At 39.8% G+C, this 26960-nt stretch overlaps 1 protein-coding gene across 1 annotated transcript in view; it reads right to left on the reverse strand.

Annotated features, from left to right (window-relative positions):
* The window catches only part of C11H3orf20 (chromosome 11 C3orf20 homolog), a 78662-nt gene that overhangs the window by 20547 nt on the left and 31155 nt on the right, over positions 1-26960 (reverse strand). Inside the window, exons 9-10 of the mRNA XM_036870202.1 lie at positions 22299-22422; positions 21455-21707 (exon numbers count right to left, since the gene is read on the reverse strand). Of these exons, the coding sequence (XP_036726097.1) occupies positions 21455-21707; positions 22299-22422 (377 nt within the window). The remainder of the gene's footprint in view (positions 1-21454; positions 21708-22298; positions 22423-26960) is intronic.

Below are 26960 nucleotides of genomic sequence, written 5' to 3' on the forward strand. Positions count from 1 at the left end.
TGCATTCATCCTAATGTTCATTGAAGCACTATTTACAATAGCCAAGACATGGAAGCAACCTAAATGGCTATCAACAGCTGAATGGATAAAGAATATGTGGGGTGTATATATATATATATATATATATATATATCAATACAATGGAATATTACTCAGCCATAAAAAAGAATGAAATAATGTCATTTTCAGCAACATGAATGGACCTCAAGTTGATCATACTAAGTGAAGTAAGTCAGACAGAGAAAGACAAATATCATATGCTATCACTTATATATGGAATCTAAAAAAAAGATACAAATGAACTTATTTACAAAACGGAAACAGACTCATAGACATAGAAGACAAACTTACGGTTACCAAAGGGCAGTGGTGGGAAGGAGGGATAAATTAGGAAGTTGGGAGTAACATATACACACTACTATATATAAACTAGATAACCAACAGGGACCTTACTGTATAGCACAGGGAACCATACTCAATATCTTGTAATAACCTACATGAGAAAATAATCTGAAAAAGAAAATATATATATATCTTTGCTGTATACCTGAAATTAACAAAACATTGTAAATCAACTATACTTCAATAAAAAAATTAATTTAAATAACTAAATAAAAAAATAAAATTTAATATCGCTTTTGCACTAAAAAAAAAGAAAGAAAAGAAATACTAGCAAGCCAAATCCAGCAGCATATTAAAAGGATTATTCACCATGACTAAGAGGAGTTTGTCCAAGGAATGCAAGAGTGGTTCAACATATGAAGATGAATCAATGTAATATATCACACCAATAAGATGAAGAGGACAAAAACCACATGATCTTCCCAATTTACAAAGAAAAAGCATTTGACGAAGTCAAACACCCTTTCATGATAAAAACATTTGACAGACATGTTAAAGGAACTTCCTCAACATGATAAAGGGCATTTATGAAATACTCACAGCTAACACTATACTCAATGGTGAAAGACTTTAAAGCTTTCCCCCTTAGGGATAAGGAATGAGACAAGGATACCCACTTTCACCATTTCTATTCAACACTGTACTGGAGTTCTAGCTAGAGCAATTAGGCAAGAAAAAGAAGTGAAAGCCATATAAATTGAAAAGAAGGAGGAGTTAAACTATTTCTATTCACAGATATGATTTGTATATAGAAAATCCTAAAGAACATATACACACACACATGCGCATGTGTGCAAGCACAAACTATTAGAACTAATAAACAAATTCAGCAAAATTTCAGAATAAAAGATCAACACAGGGCTTCCCTGGTGGCGCAGTGGTTGAGAATCTGCCTGCCAATGCAGCGGACACAGTTTCGAGCCCTGGTCTGGGAAGATTCCACATGCCGCGGAGCAACTAGGCCCGTGAGCCACAACTACTGAGCCTGTGTGTCTGGAGCCTGTGCTTCGCAACAAGAGAGGCCGCGATAGTGAGAGGCCCGCGCACCGTGATGAAGAGTGGCCCTCGCTTGCCACAACTAGAGAAAGCCCTCGCACAGAAACGAAGACCCAACACAGCCAAAAATCAATCAATTAATTAATTAATTAAAAAAAAAGATCAACACACAAAAACCAATTATGTAAAAAAAAAACAACCAGTTATGTTTCTATACATTAGCAATGAACAATCTGAAAAGGAAGTTAAGAAAATAATCTCATTTATAATAGCATCATAAAGAATAAAATACTTAGGAATAAATGAAACCAAGAAAGTGAAAGGCTCACACAGTGAATACTACAAAACACTGTTGAAAGAAAATTTTAAAGACCTAAGTAAATGGAAGACACCCATGTTCTTGTATTGAAAGACTTAATGCTGTTATGATGGCAATCCTACCCAAAATGACCTACAGATTTAGCACATTTCCTATGAAAATTCCAAAACCCTTTTTCTTTTTGCATAAATAGAAAAGCCAACCCTAAAATGCACATGGAATTGCAAGGGGCCGTGAGCAGCCAAAACTACCTTGAAAAAGAAGAACAAAGTTGGAGGACTCGCACTTCCTGATTTCAAAACTTGCTCTAGTGCTACAGTCATCAAAACAGTGTGGTACTGGCATAAAGACAAGCATACAGACCAATGGAATAGAATAGAAAGCCCAGAAATAAATCCTCGCAAATGATTTATGGTCAAATGGTTTTTGACAAGGGTGCCAAGACCATTCAATGGGAAAGGACAGTCTTTTCAACAAATAGAGCTGGGAAAACTGGATATCCATATGCAAAAGAATGAAGTTGGATCCTTACCTAACACCTTATACAAAAGTTAATTTGAAATGGATCAAGGATCTAAATGTAAAACATAAAATATTATAATTTTTAGAACAAAACATTGCAGAGAAACTTTACAACATCGAATTTGGCAATGATTTCATGGATATGACACCAAAGGCAGAGGTGACAAAAGAAAAAATAGACAAATTATACTTCATAAAAACAAAAACTATGTGCACCAAAAGACACTATCCACAGAGTAAAAAGGAAACCCACAGAATGGGAGAAAATACTGGCAAATAATGTATCTGGTAAGAGATTAATATCCAGGATATATAGAGAACTCCTAAAACTCAACAAAATAACCAACCTGACTGAAAAATGGGAAAAGGACTTGAACAGACATTTCTCAAAAGAAGATATGCAAAATGGTCAATAAGCACATGAAAAGATGTTCAACAACACTAATCATCAGGGAAATGGAAATCAACACTACGAGACACCACTCTCACACCCATTACAATAACTACCATCAAAAAACCCCCCAGAAAACAGCAAGTATTGGTGAGAATGTGGGGAAATTGGAACACTCTGCACTGTTGGTGGGAATGCAAAATGGTACAGCCACTGTGGAAAACTGTATGGTGGTTCCTCAAAAAAATTACAAAATAGAATTATATAATTTAGCAAATCCATTATGGGTATACACCCAAGAGAATTGAAAACATGGTCTTGAAGAGATATTTGTACATCCAGGTTCATAGCAGCATTATTCACAATAGGTAAAACATGGAAGTAACCCAAGTGTCTACTGACCAATAAATTGATAAGCAAAATGTGGTCTCTGCATGAAATAGGATATTATTCAGCCTTAAAAAGGAAGGGAATTCTGCAATATGTTATAACATGAGTGAACCTTGAGGACATTATGTTACATGAAATAAACCAGTCACAGAAAGACAAATACTGTATGATTCCACTTATATAAGGAACTAAGTGTAGTCAAAGTCATAAAGACAGAAAGTAGAATGGTGTTGCCAGGGACTGGGGGAGGGGGAATGGGAAGTTAGTGTTTAATGGGTAAAGACTGTCAATTTTACAAGATGAAAAGAGTAATAGAGATGAATGGTGGTGATAGTTGCACAACATTATATTTAATATCATTAAAATATATACTTTAAAATGATTAGGATAATAAACTTTATGTTATGTGTATTTTACCACAATAAAAAAATTGAAAAAGAAATGAAAAGATACTCAACTTCACTATAATAAGATAAATACAAATTAAAACTATACTAAGGTAACATATTTGGCTGATGAGAGACTGTAACTTGGTACAACCCTTATAGAGATTAATTTGGCACTATCTCTTAAAATTATAAATGCATATGACTTTTAGCCCAGAAATTCCATCTTTAGAAATTTATACTCAAATATATGTGTACAAGTGTGAGATAATGAATATATATGGCTATTGTCTTCAGCATGGCTTAGAATAAGAATAAAGGATTGCACCAATCAATCATGGAACATCTATACAATGGATATTACCCATCCTGAGGAAAAAAAAAAGATGAAATCGATTCACAGAATAATCTCCAAAATATACTAAGTAAAAAAAGCAAAGTTCAGAACAGTGCTATTAATATGATATTTTTTAAGCAAAAAAGAAGAGAGAAAGAGGAAGAAATAAAGTATGTTTGCATTCGCTTGCACAGGCATTGAGAAATTCTAGGCTGGGTTTTGCTAATGGGGCACCAGCAGGAGATCGGAGGAGAGGAGGAGCATAAGGTTGGGTATTTACTATTCCAGTTCCCTCCCTGTGGGGTCACGTATCTCCCATCACAGGCCACTGCTCCTGTCACAAGGTCCTCCCCATTGCTTTCTCTGTCTGGGACTTAGCCATTTGTCCTGCACATCAGATCCAACCTCTTCAGCCTGGTCTCATCAAGGTTCTCCTTATAGCTGAACTTGACTTTACTCTTCAGACAGGCCCACACATTTGGAACCACCTCCCATCTGCTAGCTGTGACCTCTGCAATGCTGAAAGCCTAGAGCCTAAGTTACTATGACTAGCAGCCCATCGCAGAGCTCCCTTATCCCACATCTGTCAGTTCTGTTAGCTTTACTTCCAAAATGTACTAGAAATATGTCTAATTTTCTTGTTATTTCTGCTACTACCCTTGACAGCACAACATTAGTGTCATCAGGATTACTAAAATCGTCTCCTAACTACTTTGATTCCACTCTTCCCACCCTAAAATAATTTTCCCACAGAGCAATAAGAAATGTTTCCACTTCCAACAATGGCTAATTAGTATCTTTTAGACCAATCTTCCTTCTGAGAAAAATGAGAAAAGCTCAACAAAAAATATTTTTAAAAACTGTTTAAATGCATTAGAGACTTCACAAGTCAATGAGAAATTGCAGGGTCAGGATCTGGAAGAAGAGGGAAACCAAGAAGATGAATGTGACCTTTAAGACAGCTTTATCCCTCTCAGCAAATACTGATTCTGAAAATGAAACCTGGGGATGACAGGCTGAGCAACTGAGCAGAGCTCCTGACATGCTCATGGCTAAAGGGAGAAAAGTGGGAGTTCAGGGCCCATTGAAGAAGATGGCCCTGATAACAATCCTGAAGAGTGAAGGTGAAACAGAAATAGACAAGCCCTAACAAAGACCAAAGCACAGTTTCAGCTCCTGTCTGGATGAGGGTGGTCTGGCCACAGCCAAGCTGACAGTTGAAAACAAAGGTAAATCTTATCTTAAGGAACATTACATCATCCAGAGCCTCAAATTATCTCTATACTTTTTCATATACAATGTGTGGCATGCACAAAACATCAAATACTTTAAAAGTCAAGGACTAACTGAAACTATGAGAAACATCTACAGGGATATAGATATTGGAGATATCTGACACAGACATCAAAGTAGCCATGATTAATATATACAAGAAAACAGGAGATAAGATGAAGAATTTCAGCAGAGAATAAAATTCTAAAAGAATCAATTAGACATTCTAGAATTTAAAAATAGAATAAATGAAATCAAGAACTCAAGGGATAAGTTTTATCAGCATATTAGACACAGTTAACAAGAATATTAGTAAACTGAAAGTCAGGTCAGTAGAATATAGACTAAAGTACAAAGGATGGAAAATATAGACTCGAGAAAAAAAGATGCATGGAACTCACTGAAAAGGTATAACATAAACATACCTGGAGTGCCAGATGCAGAAGAGAGGAAAAGGAGGAGGAAAAGAGGGGAAGGAAGAAGGGAGAGAAGGGAAAAAGGATAGACTGAATATCTCATGAATTAATGGCTGAGAATTTTGCAAAACTAATGAAAGCCACAGATCATGAAATGCTGCAAACAAAGGAAAACTCAGAACTTCAGGAATTAAAGAAGAGCAACAGGAATGACAAATAACAAATAACATAATACACTATGTATTTTTTCTTAAGTGCTTTAAAATATGTTTGACTGTTGAAAGCAAATATTATGATGTTGTTGAAGAGTTTAAATATATGTACATGTAATACATATGATAATAGAAAGGAAGGAGGGTAAAGAGACTTATGATTGTAAGGCTTCTACATTTCCCTTGAAATGGTAATTATTAGGCCTAAACATACTGTGAAAAGTAAGGCATGTATTGAATAGAACGTATATGCTAAGGCAAACAATAACATAAAAATTAAAAAACAAAGAGCTATAGCCAAAAAGCCAATAGATAAATTAAACTGGAATACTAAAAATATTCAAACAATACAAAAGAAAGCAGGAAAGGGGGCAGAGAGAAATAAAAAAGCAAAGGATACAAACAGAAAAATAATAAAATAGCAGACTTAAACTATATCAATAGTTATATTAAATGTAAATGGTCTAAATACGCCAATTAAAAGACAGTGTCAGGGACCTCCCTGGCAGTCCAGTGGTTAAGACACTGCACTTCCAATGCAAGGGGCGCAGGTTCGATCCCTGGTCAGGGAACTAAGATTCCACATGCCGCACAGCACAGCCAAAAGATTAAAAAAAAAAAAAAAAAAGACAGTGTTAGACTAAACAAAAAACCAAGACCTAATTATATGCTGTTTACAAGAAACCCACTTTAAATATAATGATATAGATGATTAAAAATAAAATAATGGGGACTTCCCTGATGGTCCTGTGGTTAAGACTCTGCCTTCTAATGCAGGGAGTGTGGGTACGATCCCTGGTAGGGGAGCTAAGATCCCACATGCCTCGTGGCCAAAAAACCAAAAACATAAAAAAAAAGAAGCAATATTGTAACAAATTCAATAAGGAGTTTAAAAATGGTCCACATCAAAAAAAAAAAGTAAAATAATGGAATAGTTGTATCAAGCAAACACTAATCAAAAGAAAGCTGAAGTGGGTATATTATCATTAGACAAAGTAGACTTCAGAACATAATTATCAGGTATCAAGAGAGATGTTACATAATGACAAAAGAGTTAAATGTGCTGTACCCAACAACATAGCTCCAAGATGTATGAAGCAAAAAACTGATATAGAATTAAGGTAAAATAAACAAATCCATAATTATATTTGGAGACATCAACATTCCATTCCTACTACTCAGCAGAACAAGACAGAAGATCAACAAGGATGTATAAGACTTTTACAACAATATCAACCAATTTGACTTCACTGACATTTGTTGAAGACTCCACCCACCAAGACCATGAATACAGACATATATTCTTTTCAAGTGCACAAACAGCATTCACCAAAACAGATTATATTTGGGGTCATAAAACAAACTTTAATTAATTTAAAAGAATGGAAAGTGAACAAAATACATTCTCAGACTATACCATAAATAAACCAAAAATCAATAACAGAAAGACATCCAGAAAATCCTCAAATATTTGGAAATTAAATACCAGACTTCCAAACAACCATGGGTCAAAGGTGAAACACAGGGAAATTAGAAAATATTTTAGACTGAATAAAAACGAAAATCCAACATACCAAAATTTGTGGGGTGTAGGCAAAGCAGTGCTTAGAGAGAAATTTACAAAATTAAATACTTATGCATTAAAAATATAAGGGCTCAAACTAATAATCTAAGCTCACAACTTAAGGAACTAGAAAAAGAGCAAATTAAACACAAAACAAGCAGAAGGAAGATAAAGAGCAGAAATCAATGGAATTGAAAATAGAAAAACAATAGAGAAAAATCAATGAAACCAAAAAGTGATTTTTTGAAAAGATCAATAAAATTGATAAAACTGTAACGAGACTGACCAAGATAAAAATGAGAAGACATAAATTACCAATATCATAAATAAAATAGGGAATATCACTAAAGACCCTATGGACAGGGACTTCCCTGGTGGTCCAGTGGTAAAGAATATGCCTTCCAATGCAGGGGGCGCGGGTTTGATCCCTGGTCAGGGAACTAAGATCCCACATTCCGTGGGGCAACTAAACCCACGTGCCAAAACTACTGAGCTCGCATTCCTCAACTAGAGGCAGCGTGCCACAAACTACAGAGTCCATGCACCCTGGAGCTTGCACACCACAACTAAAGAAGAGAAAACCCACACACCCCAACTAGAGAGAAGCCTGCGCGCCACAATGAAAGATCTCGCATGCCTCAAGGAAGATCCTGCACGCTGCAACTAAGATCCGATGCAGCCAAAAATAAATAAAATAAATAAATAAATAATAAATCTTTAAAAAAAAAAACAGAAGAAGGAGGGGAGGAACCAAGGTGGTGGAGTAGAAGGACATGCTCTCACTCCCTCTTGCGAGCACACCGGAATCACAACTAGCTGCTGGACAATCATCAACAGGAAGACACTGGAACTCACCAAAAAAGATACCCCACATCCAAAGACAAAGGAGAAGCCACAATAAGATGGTAGGAGGGGCACAATCACAGTAAAATCAAATCCCATAACTGGTGGGTGGGTGACTCACAGACTGGAGAACACTTATACCACAGAAGTCCACCCACTGGAGTGAAGGTTCTGAGCCACACATCAGGCTTCCCAACCTGGGGGTCTGGCAATGGGAGGAGGAATTCCTAGAGAATCAGACTTTGAAGCCTAGTGGGAATTGATTGCAGGACTTTGACAGGACTGGGGGAAACAGGGACTCCACTCTTGGAGGGCACACACAAAGTAGTGTGCACATCGGGACACAGGGGAAGGAGCAGTGACCCCAGGGGAGACTGAAACAGACCTACCTGCTAGTGTTGGAGGGTCTCCTGCAGAGGTGGGGGGTGGCTGTGGCTAACCGTGGGGACAAGGACACTGGCAGCAGAAGTTGTGGGAAGTACTCCTTGATGTGAGCCCTCCCAGAGTCTGCCATTAGCCCCACCAAAGAGCCCAGGTAGGCTCCAGTGTTGGGTTGCCTCAGGCCAAACAACCAACAGGGAGGGAACCCAGCCCCACCCATCAGCAGTCAAGTGGATTAAAGTTTTACTGAGCTCTGCCCACCAGAGCAACAGTCAGCTCTACCCACCACCAGTCCCTCCCATCAAGCGTCTTAGATAGCCTCACCCAGCAGAGGACAGAGAGCAGAAGCAAGAAGAACTACAATCCTACAGCCTGTGGGAAAAAAACTCCACATTCGCAGAAAGATAGACAAGATGAAAAGGCAGAGGGCTACGTACCAGATGAAGGAACAAGATAAAACCCAGAAAAACAACTAAATAAAGTGGAGATAGGCAACCTTCCAGAAAAAGAATTCAGAATAATGATAGTGAAGATGATCGGAATGGAGGCAAAGATCGAGAAGACGCAAGAAATGTTTAACAAAGACCTAGAAGAATTAAAGAACAAACAAACAGAGATGAACAATATAATAACTGAAATGAAAACTACACTAGAAGGAATCAATAGCAGAATAACTGAGGCAGAAGAACGGATAAGTGACCTGGAAGACAGAATGGTGGAATTCACTGCTGTGGAACAGATTAAAGAAAAAAGAATGAAAAGAAATGAAGACAGCCTAAGAGACCTCTGGGACAACATTAAACGCAACAACATTCACATTATAGGGGTCCCAGAAGGAGAAGAGAGAGAGAAAGGACCCAAGAAAATATTTGAAGAGATTATAGTCTAAAACTTCCCTAACAAGGGAAAGGAAATAGCCACCCAAGTCCAGGAAGCGCAGCGAGTCCCATACAGGATAAACCCAAGGAGAAACACGCCGAGACACATAGTAATCAAATTGGCAAAAATTAAAGACAAACAAAAATTATTGAAAGCAGCAAGGGAAAACTGACAAATAACATACAAGGGAACTCCCATAAGGTTAACAGCTGATTTCTCAGCAGAAACTCTAAGCCAGAAGGGAGTGGCATGATATACTTAAAGTGATGAAAGGGAAGAACCTACAACCAAGATTACTCTACCCGGTAAGGATCTCATTCAGATTCGATGGAGAAATCAAAAGCTTTACAGACAAGCAAAAGCTAAGAGAATTCAGCATCACCAAACCAGCTCTACAACAAATGCTAAAGGAACTTCTCTAAGTGGGAAACACAAGAGAAGAAAAGGACCTACAAAAACAAACCCAAAACAATGAAGAAAATGGTCACAGGAACATACATATCGATAATTACCTTAAACATGAATGGATTAAATGCTCCAACCAAAGACACAGGCTTGCTGAATGGATACAAAAATAAGACCCATATATATGCTGTCTACAAGAGATCCACTTCAGACCTAGGGACACATACAGACCGAAAGTGAGGGGATGGAAAAAGATATTCCATGCAAATGGAAATCAAAAGAAAGCTGGAGTAGCTATACTCATATCAGATAAAACAGACTTTAAAATAAAGAATGTTACAAGAGACAAGGAAGGACACTACATAATGATCAAGGGATCAATCCAAGAAGAAGATATAACAATTATAAATATATATGCACCCAACATAGGAGCACCTCAATACATAAGGCAACTGCTAACAGCTATAAAAGAGGAAATTGACAGTAACACAATAATAGTGGGGGACTTTAACACCTCACTTACACCAATGGACAGATCATCCAAACAGAAAATTAATAAGGAAACACAAGCTTTAAATGACACAATAGACCAGATAGATTTAATTGATATTTATAGGACATTCCATCCAAAAACAGCAGATTACACTTTCTTCTCAAGTGCGCACAGAACATTCTCCAGGATAGATCACATCTTGGATCACAAATCAAGCCTCAGTAAATTTAAGAAATTGAAATCATATCAAGCATCTTTTCTGACCACAACGCTATGAGATTAGAAATGAATTACAGGGAAAAAAACGTAAAAAACACAAACACATGGAGGCTAAACAATACGTTACTAAATAACCAAGAGATCATTGAAGAAATCAAAGAGGAAATCAAAAAATACCTAGAGACAAATGACAATGAACACACGACGATCCAAAACCTATGGGATGCAGCAAAAGCAGTTCTAAGAGGGAGGTTTATAGCTATACAAGCCTACCTCAAGAAACAAGAAAAGTCTCAAGTAAACAATCTAAACTTACACCTAAAGGAACTAGAGGAAGAAGAACAAACAAAACCCAAAGTTAGCAGAAGGAAAGAAATCATAAAGATCAGAGCAGAAATAAATGAAATAGAAACAAAGAAAACAACAGCAAAGATCAATAAAACAAAAAGCTGGTTCTTTGAGAAGATAAACAAAATTGATAAACCATTAGCCAGACTCATCAAGAAAAAGAGGGAGAGGACTCAAATCAATAAAATTAGAAATGGAAAAGGAGAAGTTACAACAGACACTGCAGAAATACAAAGCATCCTAAGAGACTACTACAAGCAACTCTATGCCAATAAAATGGAAAACCTGGAAGAAATGGGCCTTCCAAGACTGAACCAGGAAGAAACAGAAAATATGAACAGACCAATCACAAGTAATGAAATTGAAACTGTGATTAAAAATCTTCCAACAAACAAAAGTCCAGGACCAGATGGCTTCACAGGTGAACTCTATCAAACATTTAGAGAAGAGCTAACACCCATCCTTCTCAAACTCTTCCAAAAAATTGCAGAGGAAGGAACACTCCCAAACTCATTCTATGAGGCCACCATCACCCTGATACCAAAACCAGACAAAGATACTACAAAAAAAGAAAATTACAGACCAATATCACTGATGAATATAGATGCAAAAATCCTCAACAAAATACTAGCAAACAGAATCCAACAACACATTAAAAGGATCATACACCATGATCAAGTGGGATTTATCCCAGGGATGCAAGGATTCTTCAATATATGCAAATCAATCAATGTGATACACCATATTAACAAATTGAAGAATAAAAACCATATGATCATCTCAATAGCTGCAGAAAAAGCTTTTGACAAAATTCAACACCCATTTATGATAAAAACTCTCCAGAAAGTGGGCATAGAGGGAACCTACCTCAACATAATAAAGGCCATATACGACAAACCCACAGCAAACATCATTCTCAATGGTGAAAAACTGAAAGCATTTCCTCTAAGATCAGGAATGAGACAAGGATGTCCACTCTCACCACTATTATTCAACATAGTTTTGGAAGTCCTAGCTACGGTAATCAGAGAAGAAAAAGAAATAAAAGGAATACAAATTGGAAAAGAAGAAGTAAAACTGTCACTGTTTGCAGGTGACATGATACTATACATAGAGAATCCTAAAAATGTCACCAGAAAACTACTAGAGCTAATCAATGAATTTGGTAAAGTTGCAGGATACAAAATAAATGCACAGAAATCTCTTGCATTCCTATACACTAATGATGAAAAATCTGAAAGAGAAATTATGGAAACACTCCCATTCACCATTGCAACAAAAAGAATAAAATACCTAGGAATAAACCTACCTAGGGAGACAAAAGACCTGTATGCAGAAAACTATAAGACACTGATGAAAGAAATTAAAGATGATACCAACAGATGGAGAGATATACCATGTTCTTGGATTGGAAGAATCAATACTGTGAAAATGACTATACTACCTACTAAACTACTCCTAACTACCTATTAAGCTACTCCTACCTACTAAACTACTCCAACACTACTCCTAACTCAGGCACTAACATTCTCCCTAACTAAGGCCTTGACATTACTCTTAACTCAGGCCCTGACACTGTCCCTAACTAAGGCCCTGACACTACTCCTAACTCAGGGACTGACACAGATCCTAACTAAGGCCCTGACACTACTCCCAACTCAGGCACTGACACTGTCCCTAACTAAGGCCCTGACACTACTCCTAACTCAGGCACTGACAGTGTCCCTAAATAGGGCCCTGAGACTACTCCTAACTACTACTAAAATGACTATAAGCAATCCACAGATTCAATGCAATCCATGTCAAATTACCAATGGCATTTTTTACGGAATTAGAACAAATCATCTTAAAATTTGTATGGAGACACAAAAGACCTCGAATAGCCAAAGTAGTCTTGAGGGAAAAAAACGGAGCTGGAGGAATCAGACTCCCTGACTTCAGACTATAGTACAAAGCTACAGTAATCAAGACAATATGGTACTGGCACAAAAACAGAAACACAGATCAATGGAACAAGATAGAAAGCCCAGAGATAAACCCACGCACGTATGGTCAACTAATCTATGACAAAGGAGGCAAAGATATATAATGGAGAAAAGACAGTCTCTTCAATAAGTGGTGCTGGGAAAACTGGACAGCTACATGTAAAAGAATGAAATTAGAACACTCCCTAACACCATACACAAAAATAAACTCAAAATGGATTCGAGACCTAAATGTAAGACCGGACACTATAAAACTCTTAGAGGAAAACATAGGAAGAACACTCTTTGACATAAATCACAGCAAGATCTTTTTTGATCCACCTCCTAGAGTAATGGAAATAAAAACAAAAATAAACAAATGGGACCTAATGAAACTTCAAAGCTTTTGCACAGCAAAGGAAACCATAAACAAGATAAAAAGACAACCCTCAGAATGGGAGAAAATATTTGCAAATGAATCAACGGACAAAGGATTAATCTCCAAAATATATAAACAGCTCATGCAGCTCAATATTAAAGAAACAAACAACCCAGTCCAAAAATGGGCAGAAGACCTAAATAGACATTTCTCCAAAGAAGACATACAGACGGCCACGAAGCACATGAAAAGCTGCTCAACATCACTAATTATTAGAGAAACGCAAGTCAAAACTACAATGAGGTATCACCTCACACCAGTTAGAATGGGCATCATCAGAAAATCTACAAACAACAAATGCTGGAGAGAGTGTGGAGAAAAGGAAACCCTCTTGCACTGTTGGTGGGAATGTAAATTGATACAGCCACTATGGAGAACAGTATGGAGGTTCCTTAAAAAACTAAAAATAGAATTACCATATGACCCAGCAATCCCACTACTGGGCATATACCCAGAGAAAACCATAATTCAAAAAGACACACGCACCCCAATGTTCATTGCAGCACTATTTACAATAGCCAGGTCATGGAAGCAACCTAAATGCTCATCGACAGACGAATGGATAAAGAAGTTGTGGTACATATATACAATGGAATATTACTCAGCCATAAAAAGGAACGAAATTGAGTCATTTGTTGAGACGTGGATGGATCTAGAGCCTGTCATACAGAGTGAAGTAAGTCAGAAAGAGAAAAACAAATATCGTATATTAATGCATGTATGTGGAACCTAGAAAAATGGTACAGATGAACCAGTTTGCAGGGCAGAAGTTCAGACACAGATGTAGAGAACAAACGTATGGACACCAAGGGGGGAAAACCGTTGTGGGGTGGGGATGGTGGTGTGCTGAATTGGGCGATTGGGATTGACATGTATACACTGATGTATATAAAATTGATGACTAATAAGAATATGCAGTATAAACAAACAAACAAAAAAACACAACTAATACTAAACTTTCTTTGGGTTATTTGTATGGAAATATGTTAATATAAATGTTTCAGACATTACATGAAATTTCTAAAAATCTTACATGTTCTGGTATAATGTTATAAGTCATAATTCTAGTTATTACTTTAAAATGTATATCTCAGAAATAACTAAATTTCCTTGTCAAATGCATTATTATGAACTTTCATCAAATCTTTAACCATGGTCATTTTTAAGTCTTTTGTCATTTACAGACAGTTCTGGGTGTACTCTGATGCTTATGCAAAAATGTTCCTATAAAAGGGTTTCATCTTCAAGGAATTCATGGAAAAGACTCTGACAAGTACAGGTTTCTGGTAACTGACTATACTGCTGAAATGAATGAATAAGCATTTTCAGAACTCTAATGGAAAACTGATGAATTCATAACAGTGCTAACAAAAGATCAAGATAAAAAAAAATTAATTACATGGGACTGAGTGAACTGATGAGGATGATTATAATTTTTGTGACTTTCTGTTTGAATAAAAAAAAAATCCCACAAGGACTCAGAGGCAAAAAATATACAAATCAATTTTCACTGCAAAGTAAAGGAGCTGTTACAGTGGAGGATTACTGGACTGAATGTCAATATTATGACATAGTATGAGTGTGTTTCGTGTTTGGTAATTGCAATCATTGTTGCTTTTGTTGTGGCCATCCATTTACAATGCTTGGTGTCAGTTTATTTATCTCTTGTACAAATAAAATACAGTGTGTGTGTGTGAAAAAAAAAAGAAAAACGTTTTGGAGGTGGATGGTGGTGATGGTTGCACAATGTGAATGTACTTAATGCCACTAAACTGTACACTTAAATATAGTGAAGATGGTAAGTTTAAAAAAAAAAAGACCCTACAGACATTAAAAAGATGATAAGGGAATACTATAGACAATTCTGTGCACATAAATTCAATAACTTAGATGAAATAGGTCAATTCCCTTAAAAACACAAAATATCAAAATTCACTCAAGAAAAATAGATGACCTGAACAGTCCTATATTTATTAAAGTAATTAAGTTTGATTTTAAAAAGCTTTCCACCAAAGGAAACTCCAGGCAAGACCATTTCACTGGTGAATTTTACTAAACATTTAAGGAAAAAAATAATACCAATTCAAAACAAAGTAGAAGAGGAGGGACTACTTCCCAAGAAACTTTTAAGTCCAACATTACACTAATAAACCAGACAAGAACATTGCAAGAAAAAACACTACAGACCAATAACCCTCATGACTAAGGATGTAAAAAATCTCAACAAAATATTAGTAAACTGAATCTAGCAACAGAGAAAAGGAATAATACATATGACCAAGTGGAGTTCATTCCAGGAATGCAAGACTGGTTCAACATTTGAAATCAATGTAATTCACCCTATTAACAAAATAGGGAGTCCAGAAAGAGATCTACACAAATATGGGCAATTGACTTTTTATAAAGGTGCAAAGGCAACTTAATAGAGAAAAGGATATCTTTTTCCCAAATGCTGCTGGAACAACTGGATATACATATGCAAAATAAATAAATAAATAAACTTCAACCCATACTTTGTACCTTATACAAAAATTAACTCAGAATGGATCCCAGACATAAATGTGAAACATAAAAATATAAAACTTTTAGAAGAAAACTTCTGTGACATTGGGTTAGGCCAGAGTTTCTCAACTGGTACTACTGACATTTTGGACCATATAATTCTTTCTTGTGTGTGTGTGTGCTGGGGGGGATCATTTTGTTCATTGCAGGATGTTTAGCAGCATCTCTGACCTCTACCCACTAGATAGCAGTAGCATCCCCTCCCCAGTCATAACAGTTAAAAATGTCTCCAAACATTTTCAAATGTCCCTTGGGGGTCAATATCATCTCTGTTGAGAACCACTGGGTTAGGCAAAGAGTTTTCAGACATGACACCAAAAGCACAATACAGAAAAGAAAAAAAAAAGATAAACTGGACAGCACCAAAATAAACTTTGCTCCACAAAAACACTACTAAGAGAATGAAAAATGAAGCCACAGACTGGGAAAAAATATTTCAAAGTCCCATTTCTGATAAAGTACTTATATCCAGAGTAAGGAACTCTCAAAACTCAACAATAAGAATACAAATAACCCAATTTAAAAATATGAAAAGATTTGAAGATACTTCACCAAAGAAAATATATGAATGGTAAATAAGCCCATGAAAAGATGTTCAACATAATTAGTAATTAGACAAATGCAAATTAAAATGATATTGAAATATTACCACACATATATTAGAATGGCTAAAATTTAAGGGAAAAAAAGCTGACAATATCAAGTACTGACAAATATTTGGAGCAACTGGAACCCTCACACATTACTGATGGGAATGTATAATGGTACAGCCACTTGGGAAGACAGTTTGGAAGTTTCTTATGAAGTTAAGCACACCATTTACATACAACCGAGCAATCCAACTCTGAAGAATTTACCTAAGTGAAATGAAAACCTGTGCTCACATAAAAACCTGTTCTTGAGTATTTATAGCAGTTTTATTAATAATCACTAAAAACTGAAGACAATTTAAATGTCTTTCAATGGGTAAATGGATAAATAAATTTTTGCCCACCTATGTCACATAATATATACAGAAGAGAGTTAACATAGGAGGCCTGAAGCTGCTGTCTTTAGAAGGACCTGCCTACAAGGTTGGCCCCTGGCTGGTGTCTGGGAACTTGGCACTTGAACCATTTCCTACACTATGCGTACACTGTTTATATAAATAATGTGATTTATGCTGAACACGTGCTTTCCTTCTGGCAGTCTGCAACTTTGATATTTGTTAGGCAGAGAGTATCTACATGACTACTACCCAATAAAAACCTTGGGCTCTGAGTTGCTAATGGGCACCCCTGGGCAGAAACATCGCACATGTTACTGCAATTTTTCACTGCTAGAGAAGGAAGCACGCTTGGTGTGTCCTGTTACAGGAGGGAGAGCGCATGGCGAAGTCTGTATATGGATTTATCCAGATTCTACCTGTGTCTTTTACCTTAGCTCATCCTATCATGTATCCTTTCACTGTAATAAACCTTATCCATGAGACGACTATATGCTGAATCCCATGCGTACTAGTATCAATAGATCTCTAAATGTGGGGGTGGTGTTGGGGCTCCCTGAAACAGAATACTATTCAGCAATAAAAAGAAACTGTTGAGGGGCTTCCCTGGTGGTGCAGTGGTTGAGAATCCACCTGCCAGTGCAGGGGACATGGGTTCAAGCCCTGGTCCGGGAAGATCCCACATGCCGTGGAGCAGCTAAGCCCATGCGGCACAACTACTGAGCCTGCGCTCTAGAGCCCGCGAGCCACAACTACTGAGCCCACGTGCCACAGCTACTGAAGTCCGTGTACCTAGAGCCCGTGCTCCGCAACAAGAGAAGCCACCACAATGAGAAGCCCTCGCACTGCAATGAAGAGTAGCCCTCGCTCACCACAACTAGGGAAAGCCCGCATGCGGCAACAAAGACCCAACGCAGCCAAAAATAAATAAATAAATAAATAAATTAACTAAAAAAAAAAGAAACTATTGATACATGCAACAACATGGATGAATCTCATATGTTTTATGCCATGTGAAAAAAGCTAGACTCAAAAGGCTATATACAATATAATCTCATTTATATGACATTCTGCGAAATGCAAAACCATAGCTACAGAGAACAGATCAGTGGTTGTTAGGAATTACAGGTGAGGGAAGAGTTTGACTACAAAGGGGTAGCATGAGGGAATTTCTTTCTTTCTTTCTTTCTTTTTTTTCAGCTGGTGGGGAAACTGTTCTGTATCTTGGCTACAGTGGAGGTTACACCACTCTATGCATTTGTCAAAACTCATAGACTTTTACACAAAAAAGAGTAATGTTTACTGTAATTAATTTAAAAATAAATTCAACTAAAACAAAATCAATTGCCTTTCTATAACCAGCAACAAATAGAAAAATTAAATTAAAACATAATTTATAAGAGCACCAAAACTATAAAATATCATAGAATAAATCTAATGAAAGACATACAAGACCTCTATGCTGAAAATCACAAAATATTACAGAGAGATTAGAGAAGACATAAACAAATAAACAGATATACCATATTCATGGATTGAAATACCCCAATATTACAAAGACATTAAGAATCAAATTGAAATCCCAGGAGAATGTTTTAAATCTACAGGATGATTCTAAAATTATATGGAAATGTAAAGGGCCAAGAATAGCAAAACAGCTTATCACACAAAGACTGAGTACTTACTCTGCTGTATATCAATACTCATTATAAAGCTATAATAACTGGGTCTTTCCTGGTGGTCCAGTGGTAAGACTCCACATTCCCAATGCAGGGGGCCCGGGGAACTAGATCTCGCATGCATGCCACAACTAACAGTCCACATGCCACAACTAAGAGTCCACATGCTGCAACTAAGAAAGTCTGCATGCCACAATTAAAGATCCCGCATGCTGCAACTAAGACCTTGTGCAGCCAAAATAAATAAATAAATATTTTTAAAAGTTTTTTTTTAAAAAAAGCTATAATAACTAAGACTGTTAGGTGTTGGTAAAAGTTTTAACAAATAGGGAACAAAATAGGGACTCCAGAAAAACGGCCCTTGATTTAAGCATGTAGAGCCCCTTGATTTACGACAGAGTTTGCACCAAAGAGCTGAGGGAAAATTACAATCGTCTCAATAGGTGATGCTGGATCAGTTCAGTATATATGTGGGGGAAAATAAAACTTGGCCCCTACTTCATGTCATACACAGAAATCATTTGCAGGTGGAGGATGGATATAAATGCAAAAGTTAAAAGAAAAAACTAACAGAAGGCAACTTTGGAGAATACCATCATGTTGTCTGAGTAGAGAAAGTTCTTAAATAGGTTACAAATAACTAATTACAAACAAAAAGACTGAAAAGTGGACATTAAACTTAGCAACTTCTGTGCATCAATAGATACCACTGCCAGAGTAGGAGTGGGAGAATAATTTGCAACATGTATAACTGACAAAAGTCTTGTATCCACAGCAAAGAACTCCAAAATATAAATCAAGAAAAGACAAACAACCAGTAGAAAAATGGATGAGAGGACTCAACAGGCACTTTGCAAAAGAGAATATCCAAAAAGGTCAATGAACAATTGAAAAGGTGCTCAACCTCTGTAGTCACCAGGGCAATGCAAATTAAAAAATATTTCATCATTATAGAATGGCTGTAATTAAAACAATGGACAATATCAAGCATTGTGAGGATTTGGAGCAACTGGAATGCTCATACACTGTTGGTGGGAGTGGAACTTGAAACCACCATTTGGAAAACGTAGTCTCACCAGAACTACAGGATCTAGCATAACATACACATACTCTATGACAGCAATTTCACATCCAGGCATATCCCAACCAGAAATAAGGACATATACAAAAACCAGCACAGTCTGTCATTACCAAAATTGTAACCAACCCAAATATCCACCAACATTAGAATGCATAAAATTTTTAGTGTAGTCTTACAATAGTTTATTACATAGCAATGAAAATGAGCAGTGGTTCTGCCACACGCAGCAACATGGATAAATCTCACATTGTAACATTGAGCAAAAGAGGCCAGACATCAAAGAATACATACTGAATAGTTCTATTTAAATAGTTTAAAAATATATAAATCTATGATGTGAGAAATCATCCTGTTGGGGAGGACGGTGGGATTATTGATAGGGAGGGGACAAAAGAGAACTTCTAAGGAGCTGATAATGTTCTGTTTCTTGTGGCCTATAGGGTATGTTCACTTTGTGATACACGTTGAGCTATATAAACTTAGGATTTGTTCATTTTTCTATATTTTATAAAATTTTTTAACTTAAAACACAAGAGATATATATCTTATCATTTTTTTCAGTTTTCTAAAAACCTCATGAATCAGATGATGTCACTTCCTGCCTTGCAGGTACAGAACGGCTTCCTCTATAACACTCGCAAGGCTACTTGATCCAGCTCCTGCCTACCTTTCTGTCCTCAATTTGCATCCCTCTTCCCCCTTCCTCACAGTGCTCCATACTGGTCTTCTCACTTTCCCTCACACATACCAAACTTGTTCTTATCTCAAGGTATTTGTACTTGTTCTGTCCTCTGCCTGATGTTCCTTCCTGATCCTTCTTTGTGCCTATTTCTAATCCTTCAGCCCTCCATTAAAATATCTCTTCAGAACTGCTTCCCTGACTGTCTACCTAGTGTACCACATCCCACCCTACTTTCCAGTCACTCTCCGTGCCTGGGGTCAGTCAGCATTTTCTACAAAGGGCCAGACAGTAAAAACTCTAGTCTTTGCAGGCCAGGTGGTCTTGGTCACAATGACTCAAAATTTCCATCTTAGCAGGAAAGCAGCTACAGACAACATGTAAATGAGTGGGCATGGTTGTGCCCCATTAAAACATTACTTATGGATCCTGAATTTGAATTTCATATCATTTCACATGTCACGAAAAATTCGTCTTTTGATTTTCTTCCTCCCAAGCATTTAAAAACATAAAAATGGGCTTCCCTGGTGGCGCAGTGGTTAAGAATCTGCCTGCCAATGCAGTGGACACGGGTTCGAGCTCTGGTCCGGGAAGATCCCGCATGCCACGGAGCAACTAAGCCCGTGCGCCACAACTACTGAGCCTGCGCTCTAGAGCCCGCAAGCCACAACTACTGAGCCTGCGCTCTAAAGCCCGTGAGCCAAAACTACGGAGCCTGCGCTCTAAAGCCCGTGAACCACAACTACTGAGCCTGCGCTCTAAAGCCCGTGAGCCACAACTACTGAGCCCGCGTGCCACAACTAATGAAGCCCGTGCGCCTAGAGCCCGTGCTCCACAGCAAGAGAAGCCACCACAATGAGAAGCCCACTCACCGCAATGAAGAGCAGCCCCCGCTCGCAACCAGAGAAAACCTGCGCACAGCAATGAAGACCCAATGCAGCCAAAATTAAATAAATAAATAAATAAATTTATTTTAAAAAATAAAAATAAAAAGGTAAAAACGACTTTTAGCTCACCCATAAAAAAGGCAGGCAGTGGGGCCAGATTTGGCCCCTGTCCGTAGTTTGCCAGCCTCGGCTCTAACCCATTTCCCCGGTCTACTTTCATCCCAGCCTTATCCCTAACTAAAATAGTTCAGCTGTTCACATGTTTATCTTCTATCTTTCCCCACCCCTAAAATTTCAACTCCAAGAGGGAGGGGCCTCATCTGTTTTGTTCACCATAGCGTGTTTACTACCCATCTCAGCATCTGACACACAGAAGCTGGAAGAAATGAAGGCCCAAGCCCACCTGGGTGTGACCGTGGCCTTGGCCTGGACCTTGATGGGCTTCTTCCGAGTGGGGTTCACAGGAGCCAACACAGGCTCCTCCTTCGAAGACTCTCCAATTGAGGATTCGGGTTGGGCTGACTGAGACTGTAATGAAAGGATTTCTCCTGTGTATACACTCAGCTTGGTGGCGTGCTCGGGATAGGGCCCGGACCTTAATCTGGTCCGAGTGACTTCTGCCTCTTCCTTTACCGGATATTCTATCGTGAACAGGCCTGTGAACAGAAGACACTGGTGTCACTCCCCCTCGTGGCCTGGCCGCCGTGCCCCGCTGTGACACCGCACAGCTCCCTCTCCAGGCCATTACTCTCGCAGAGTCTGCTGCCTCCCGTTGCCTGGGCCAGTGCTCCCACCCTAGTGCAGCTAGTGGATCCGTAAGTGCTGGCTGAATGGAAGAGCAAATCGATCTCAGTTCTGGCCATCTGTCAAGACCCACCTTTGATCCCTCTTCCCCCACGGGCCTGTGTTTCATTCAGCTTTGCGTCCTTTATAGCACTCAGTGTAGAGGCTGGGTACACCATACAACCATGTTGTTCCCTGTGCCTCCAGACTTAAGTCATTTCCATCTATGTTCTTGGTTGTATTTTTCTTTTGCTTTCTCTGCTAGACTGGCCAAGGGCCTCTCATTTCTTCATTCACTTACCAAACATTTACTAAATGTTGGGCACTGGGCATAAAGATGACCCCATACAGGATTTCCTGCCTCTGGCACTCCAAGCAGGAATGGGGGGTGGGGATGGGAAAACAAATAAATATTTATAACGCTAGGTAGTAAGATTTATAATCTTACTATATAGTCTCCTTACCTGCCGCCAGCAGGACGGAGTGCATGAACTGGGACACTGTCTTCTGAAACCGCCTCTTGATCTCTGCCAGGGCCCGACTCATCTTAGACACCTTTTCATCCACGCTGCTGATTCTGCGGGTCATCTGGGGAAAGGCCAAGGGGAAGGGCATTGTCACCTGCCCCGCCAGGAGCCGTCTGCCCAGCCCAGTGACCACAAGGCTTAGCCCTGGCTTAGAGGATGTGCCGCTCCTGCCTGGGACCCACCTCTCTCCCCTCAGCCCAGTGAATCCCCGCACACTGACCCAACCCACCTCAAACGTTCCCCCCAGGGAGGTTGGTTGCACTGGGCAGAACTGTTCCTTGCCTTGGACCCTCACCACTTTCTCTATGCAGCCTGAAGACAGAGGTTAGCCCTTTGTGAAGTGATCAGTTGCGTGGGAGCCTGTCTCCCCAGCCAGACTCTAAGCTCCTAGAGGACAAGGATCGGGTTTTGGTCTCCTTTGTGTCCAAGTGCCCATCGCACAGAAGGCACTCAATTAATGCCTGTTGCGCTATGAATAACTGGGTGGACAAACGCCTCTCTGGACGTTTGCTGCCTGTCTCCCTCTATTGCACGACCCACAGAACCCTCTTCACCCTGCTGGCCGCTCTCTGCTGAGAGACTGCCCTAGGCCAGGGTTACACAGACTGACTGGTCCCCATGAGAACCAAGGCCCAGGCCTCCAGCCTCAATTCAGGATTACTCCAAAGGGCCACACTGGCTCCAGAGCTACTATGGGACAGCTGAGGTCGCCCTGCAGTTCAACCTCTGCCTCTGCCGGGGCGAAACTAGGTTCAGATTCTGGAGTTAACGGTAATCAGGGTCTGACTTTTTCTTCAGGAAGGCGTCACAGACTTGCTGAGCTACCAGCAATCACTCCCCACGTTGAGCTTGCACATCTGCTCGTTCCTGTCCTTCTTGCTCTGGGTGCTGGTCACTTTTTACTTTCTTTATCCCTAAACTTCGTCAGCCCCTGAAGGCAGGGTCCATGTGGTCTATATCTCCCACTTCACACAGAGGAGGTGTGAAATAATTTTTCATCTGCAGAATTGAAGCCTCAGGTGGAGAGAGCGGGGTGAGTGGTGGACAGACTTTCTGAAGAGCGATAAAGTCAGCCACGTGTCCCTCTTTGTCCTGCAGGCAGAGCTTCTGTAAAGGATGCCCCAATTAATAGCAAAGCCTCAACGATCCTTCTGTTTGTTGGCCCCAACCTCTGCCTCTGGGCTAATTTTATTTATTTATTTATAATTTATACGCAGTCTTGCTTCCCAAAAGGATCTGAGGCAGCACTGGGCTAATAAAGCATTTAAATTGAGGCATTTCTTCGCTTCCAAAGTGCTGCCTTGATAGAAAATTTAGTGAGGAGCCTGGCCGCAGGGCTATAAAAGCTGGGACTGCCATTCTGCCTGTCGCTCTGATGGGTGGTTCCTTCCAGGGTGATGGGTGTCTGGGGAAACCATTTAACAAGTTTTCCACTGACAGGGAGTGTGAGGGAAGAGGCCACCCTACTCCCACCCCTCAGCTTTCCTAGATGGCCACAGGTTTGCTGTTGAGTGGGTGACAACCAGCTCCAAACATACACACACACACACACACACACACACACACGACTGCAGTTGAATGGATTTTTAAAGTCCTAGGAGAGAAGTGTGGGATAGCTGGGTGGGCCTTTACACATCACTATACAAATGGGGAAACCGATGCCCAGCAAGGAAAGGGAAGGCCTAAGGCCACCTCCTAGCTGAGGCTCTCTGCCAGCCTCGAGATTTCACATAAAAATATTCCAAGATGCTTAATCTGGAAGCTAGGGTCAACATTTGGAAATCCTGTTACCCACAATAAGTCTTCATTTGTTGTTGTTTATCTAGTCAGAAGGTTGTAATATACAGTACACCATCCTGCTCTCTCAAACAGAAGAGGTTAAGACGAGGATGTTCTGGGGCAAATCAGTCTCCTTGGTCAACATCAACGACTATCCTCTAGAATGCGGTGGTTTTCAGAAGCTGTTTTAATGTATTTGTCTGTTTATCCCTACGCTAGATGTCTCCAAGATGGTTATGCTTTTTGAGTTACAATGTTCTTTTTAATAGATAACTTCCAGGGGCTTCCCTGGTGGCGCAGCGGTTGAGAATCTGCCTGCCAATGCAGGGGACGCGGGTTCGAGCCCTGGTCTGGGAAGATCCCACATGCCACGGAGCAACTGGGCCCGTGAGCCACAATTACTGAGCCTGCGCGTCTGGAGCCTGTGCTCCGCAGCAAGAGAGGCCGCGATAGTGAGAGGCCCGCGCACCGCGATGAAGAGAGGCCCCCGCTTGCCACAACTAGAGAAAGCCCTCGCACAGAAACGAAGACCCAATACAGCAAAAATAAATAAATAAATAAATTAATTTAAAAAAAAAAATAGATAACTTCCAGCCTCCTTCTGCACTGTCAGCCTCTGCGAACTTCCCTTAATGAGTACTCCACCTTTAGATCCCCACTGTTCAGTAAAAATATAATGCGAACTGCATGTGTGGCTTTAAACATTCCTGAAGCCACATTAAAAACATTCTCAGGGGACTTCCCTGGTGGCGCAGTGGTTAAGAATCCGCCTGCCAATGTAGGGGACACGGGTTTGAGCCCTGGTCCGGGAAGATCCCACATGTCGTGTAGCAACTAAGCCCACGCACCACAACTACTAAGCCTGCACTCTAGAGCCCGTGAGCCACAACTACTGAAGCCCGCACGCCTAGAGCCAGTGCTCCACAGCAAGAGAAGCCACCACAATGAGAAGCCCACGCACTGCAACAAAGTGTAGTCCCCGCTCGCTGCAACTAGAGAAAGCCTGCAAGCAGCAACAAAGACCCAACGCAGCCAAAAATAAATAAATAAATAAAAACATTCTCAGAAGGTGAAATTAATTCTAATAACATATTTATCTAACCCAATACATCAAAAATATGATTACTACAACATGTAGTCAAAATAAATGATCAATAAGAAATGCTACATTCTCTTTTCATACTAAGTCTTTGAAATGCAGCGTGTGCTTTCACTTCTAGCCCATCTCAGCCTGGAATTGTCACATTTCAAGTGCTCAATAGCCATTTGTGACTCATGGCTACCATATTGGACAGCACAGCTCTGGACCTCTGATTCTAGCTCTCTAAGGCTGCATTTAGCTAAGAAAACATAAGATGTGAATGACTGAGGGGCTTTCCTAGGCCAAGAGGACATGTTCGGTACATGGAACTTAGAATGATTTCTCTCAGCTGTTCATGGGGGCCTTCAACTGCTTACGTCCTGGTTCTTAGCCATGTTCCAAATTTCAGAGATTACCAGACAAGAGGTTGCCAGAAAAACGAAGCATTACTGCAATTTTATGTGAACAAAAATTTTTCTATTATCTACTGCCTTTGGTAAGTAAATGCACATTTTTTAAAATACAGTATAAAAAGGTTTTCAAGGAATGTAGACATGTGACCTCATACATCCTGTGTACTTAGTCAGCCAACAATGACGTTTAGAGTAAGAGCATGGAACCAAATTGACAGAATGGACTCATCAATCAGCAGTCATCTCAGCCCTAATGGACTCAAAATCCTGGCGTTGTTTTGCTCTTTGGCATGAGGAGTGTAGGCTGAAGTCATTGGCATCTGAGTTTCCTGGGTGCTCAATGAGATCCCTTTAACGAACCTACCAGCTCCCTCAGCGCCCCTCTCTCCCGCGCACCACACCAGTCAAGCTGGATCACAAACCTGTGTTGATGCTTTTGCCCCTTCCATTAGACTGAAAGTATTTCAGAGACTAGAGGGAGTGAGGCTTCTTTCACTTTGACATCCCCAGCAGCCAATCCGGCACACGGCAGGTGCTAATACATGTTTATTGAATTAGCTAATCAACTAATGAAGTTGAAATGCTGCTGAAATGTAAGAGCAGTGAAAAAAACAGGTGCAACGCTTCCCTCCAGGAAAAACACAGGTGTTCTCTGTGTCTTGTTTAGATAACATGGCTCTCCAACAAATGCGAGCCTCGCGTGTCCCCACGTAAAGGGGAGACATGGGGCTGGCTGCTCCTATGGGCTCTGTCAGCCCTGCGAGCCTATGAGCCTTCGGCATGTGGTGGCAAATGCCCTCACAGTGCAAATGCCTCCTTCAGAGTGACTATAGTTTATCAGCCAAACTGGGACACTTCTGAGAGTGAAAGGGATGCTACTAATAACTCCTGGGCTGATAGGCATAAACTGGGACTGGCCCCAGGAAGACTGGGAGGTGTGGTCCCCCCGCTCCCACTCCAAGGAGGCTTCCTGAGTGAGCCAATCCCCTGTGTGTAATGCCAGCGGTCAGTGCCACCAAGGAGCCCGTGGCCACCCCAGTCTCATCGTGAATGTCAACTATTCTCTTCCAGACTATAAACTCCTCGGGGATCAGGGACTTTGTCCCCTCATCCTCTCCATCTCTTTTCACAATGTTGACTCTGGACCAGGCACACAGTAGGATCCACAAAGACCCAGTGAATGAAGAACTGGGTTTCCAGACTCCAACACTGGCTCACCTACCCCCTTAGCAAGTGCTTCATTTGAAGCAGTCCCTGTGCTTCAGGGCAACAGTACCTGTAGGAATCACAGGGAATTCCCAGTTTGGTAGAGAAGGCTGGCTTATA

Source organism: Balaenoptera musculus, chromosome 11 (genome assembly GCF_009873245.2).
Source record: "Balaenoptera musculus isolate JJ_BM4_2016_0621 chromosome 11, mBalMus1.pri.v3, whole genome shotgun sequence".
In the NCBI taxonomy this organism is placed as follows: domain Eukaryota; kingdom Metazoa; phylum Chordata; class Mammalia; order Artiodactyla; family Balaenopteridae; genus Balaenoptera; species Balaenoptera musculus.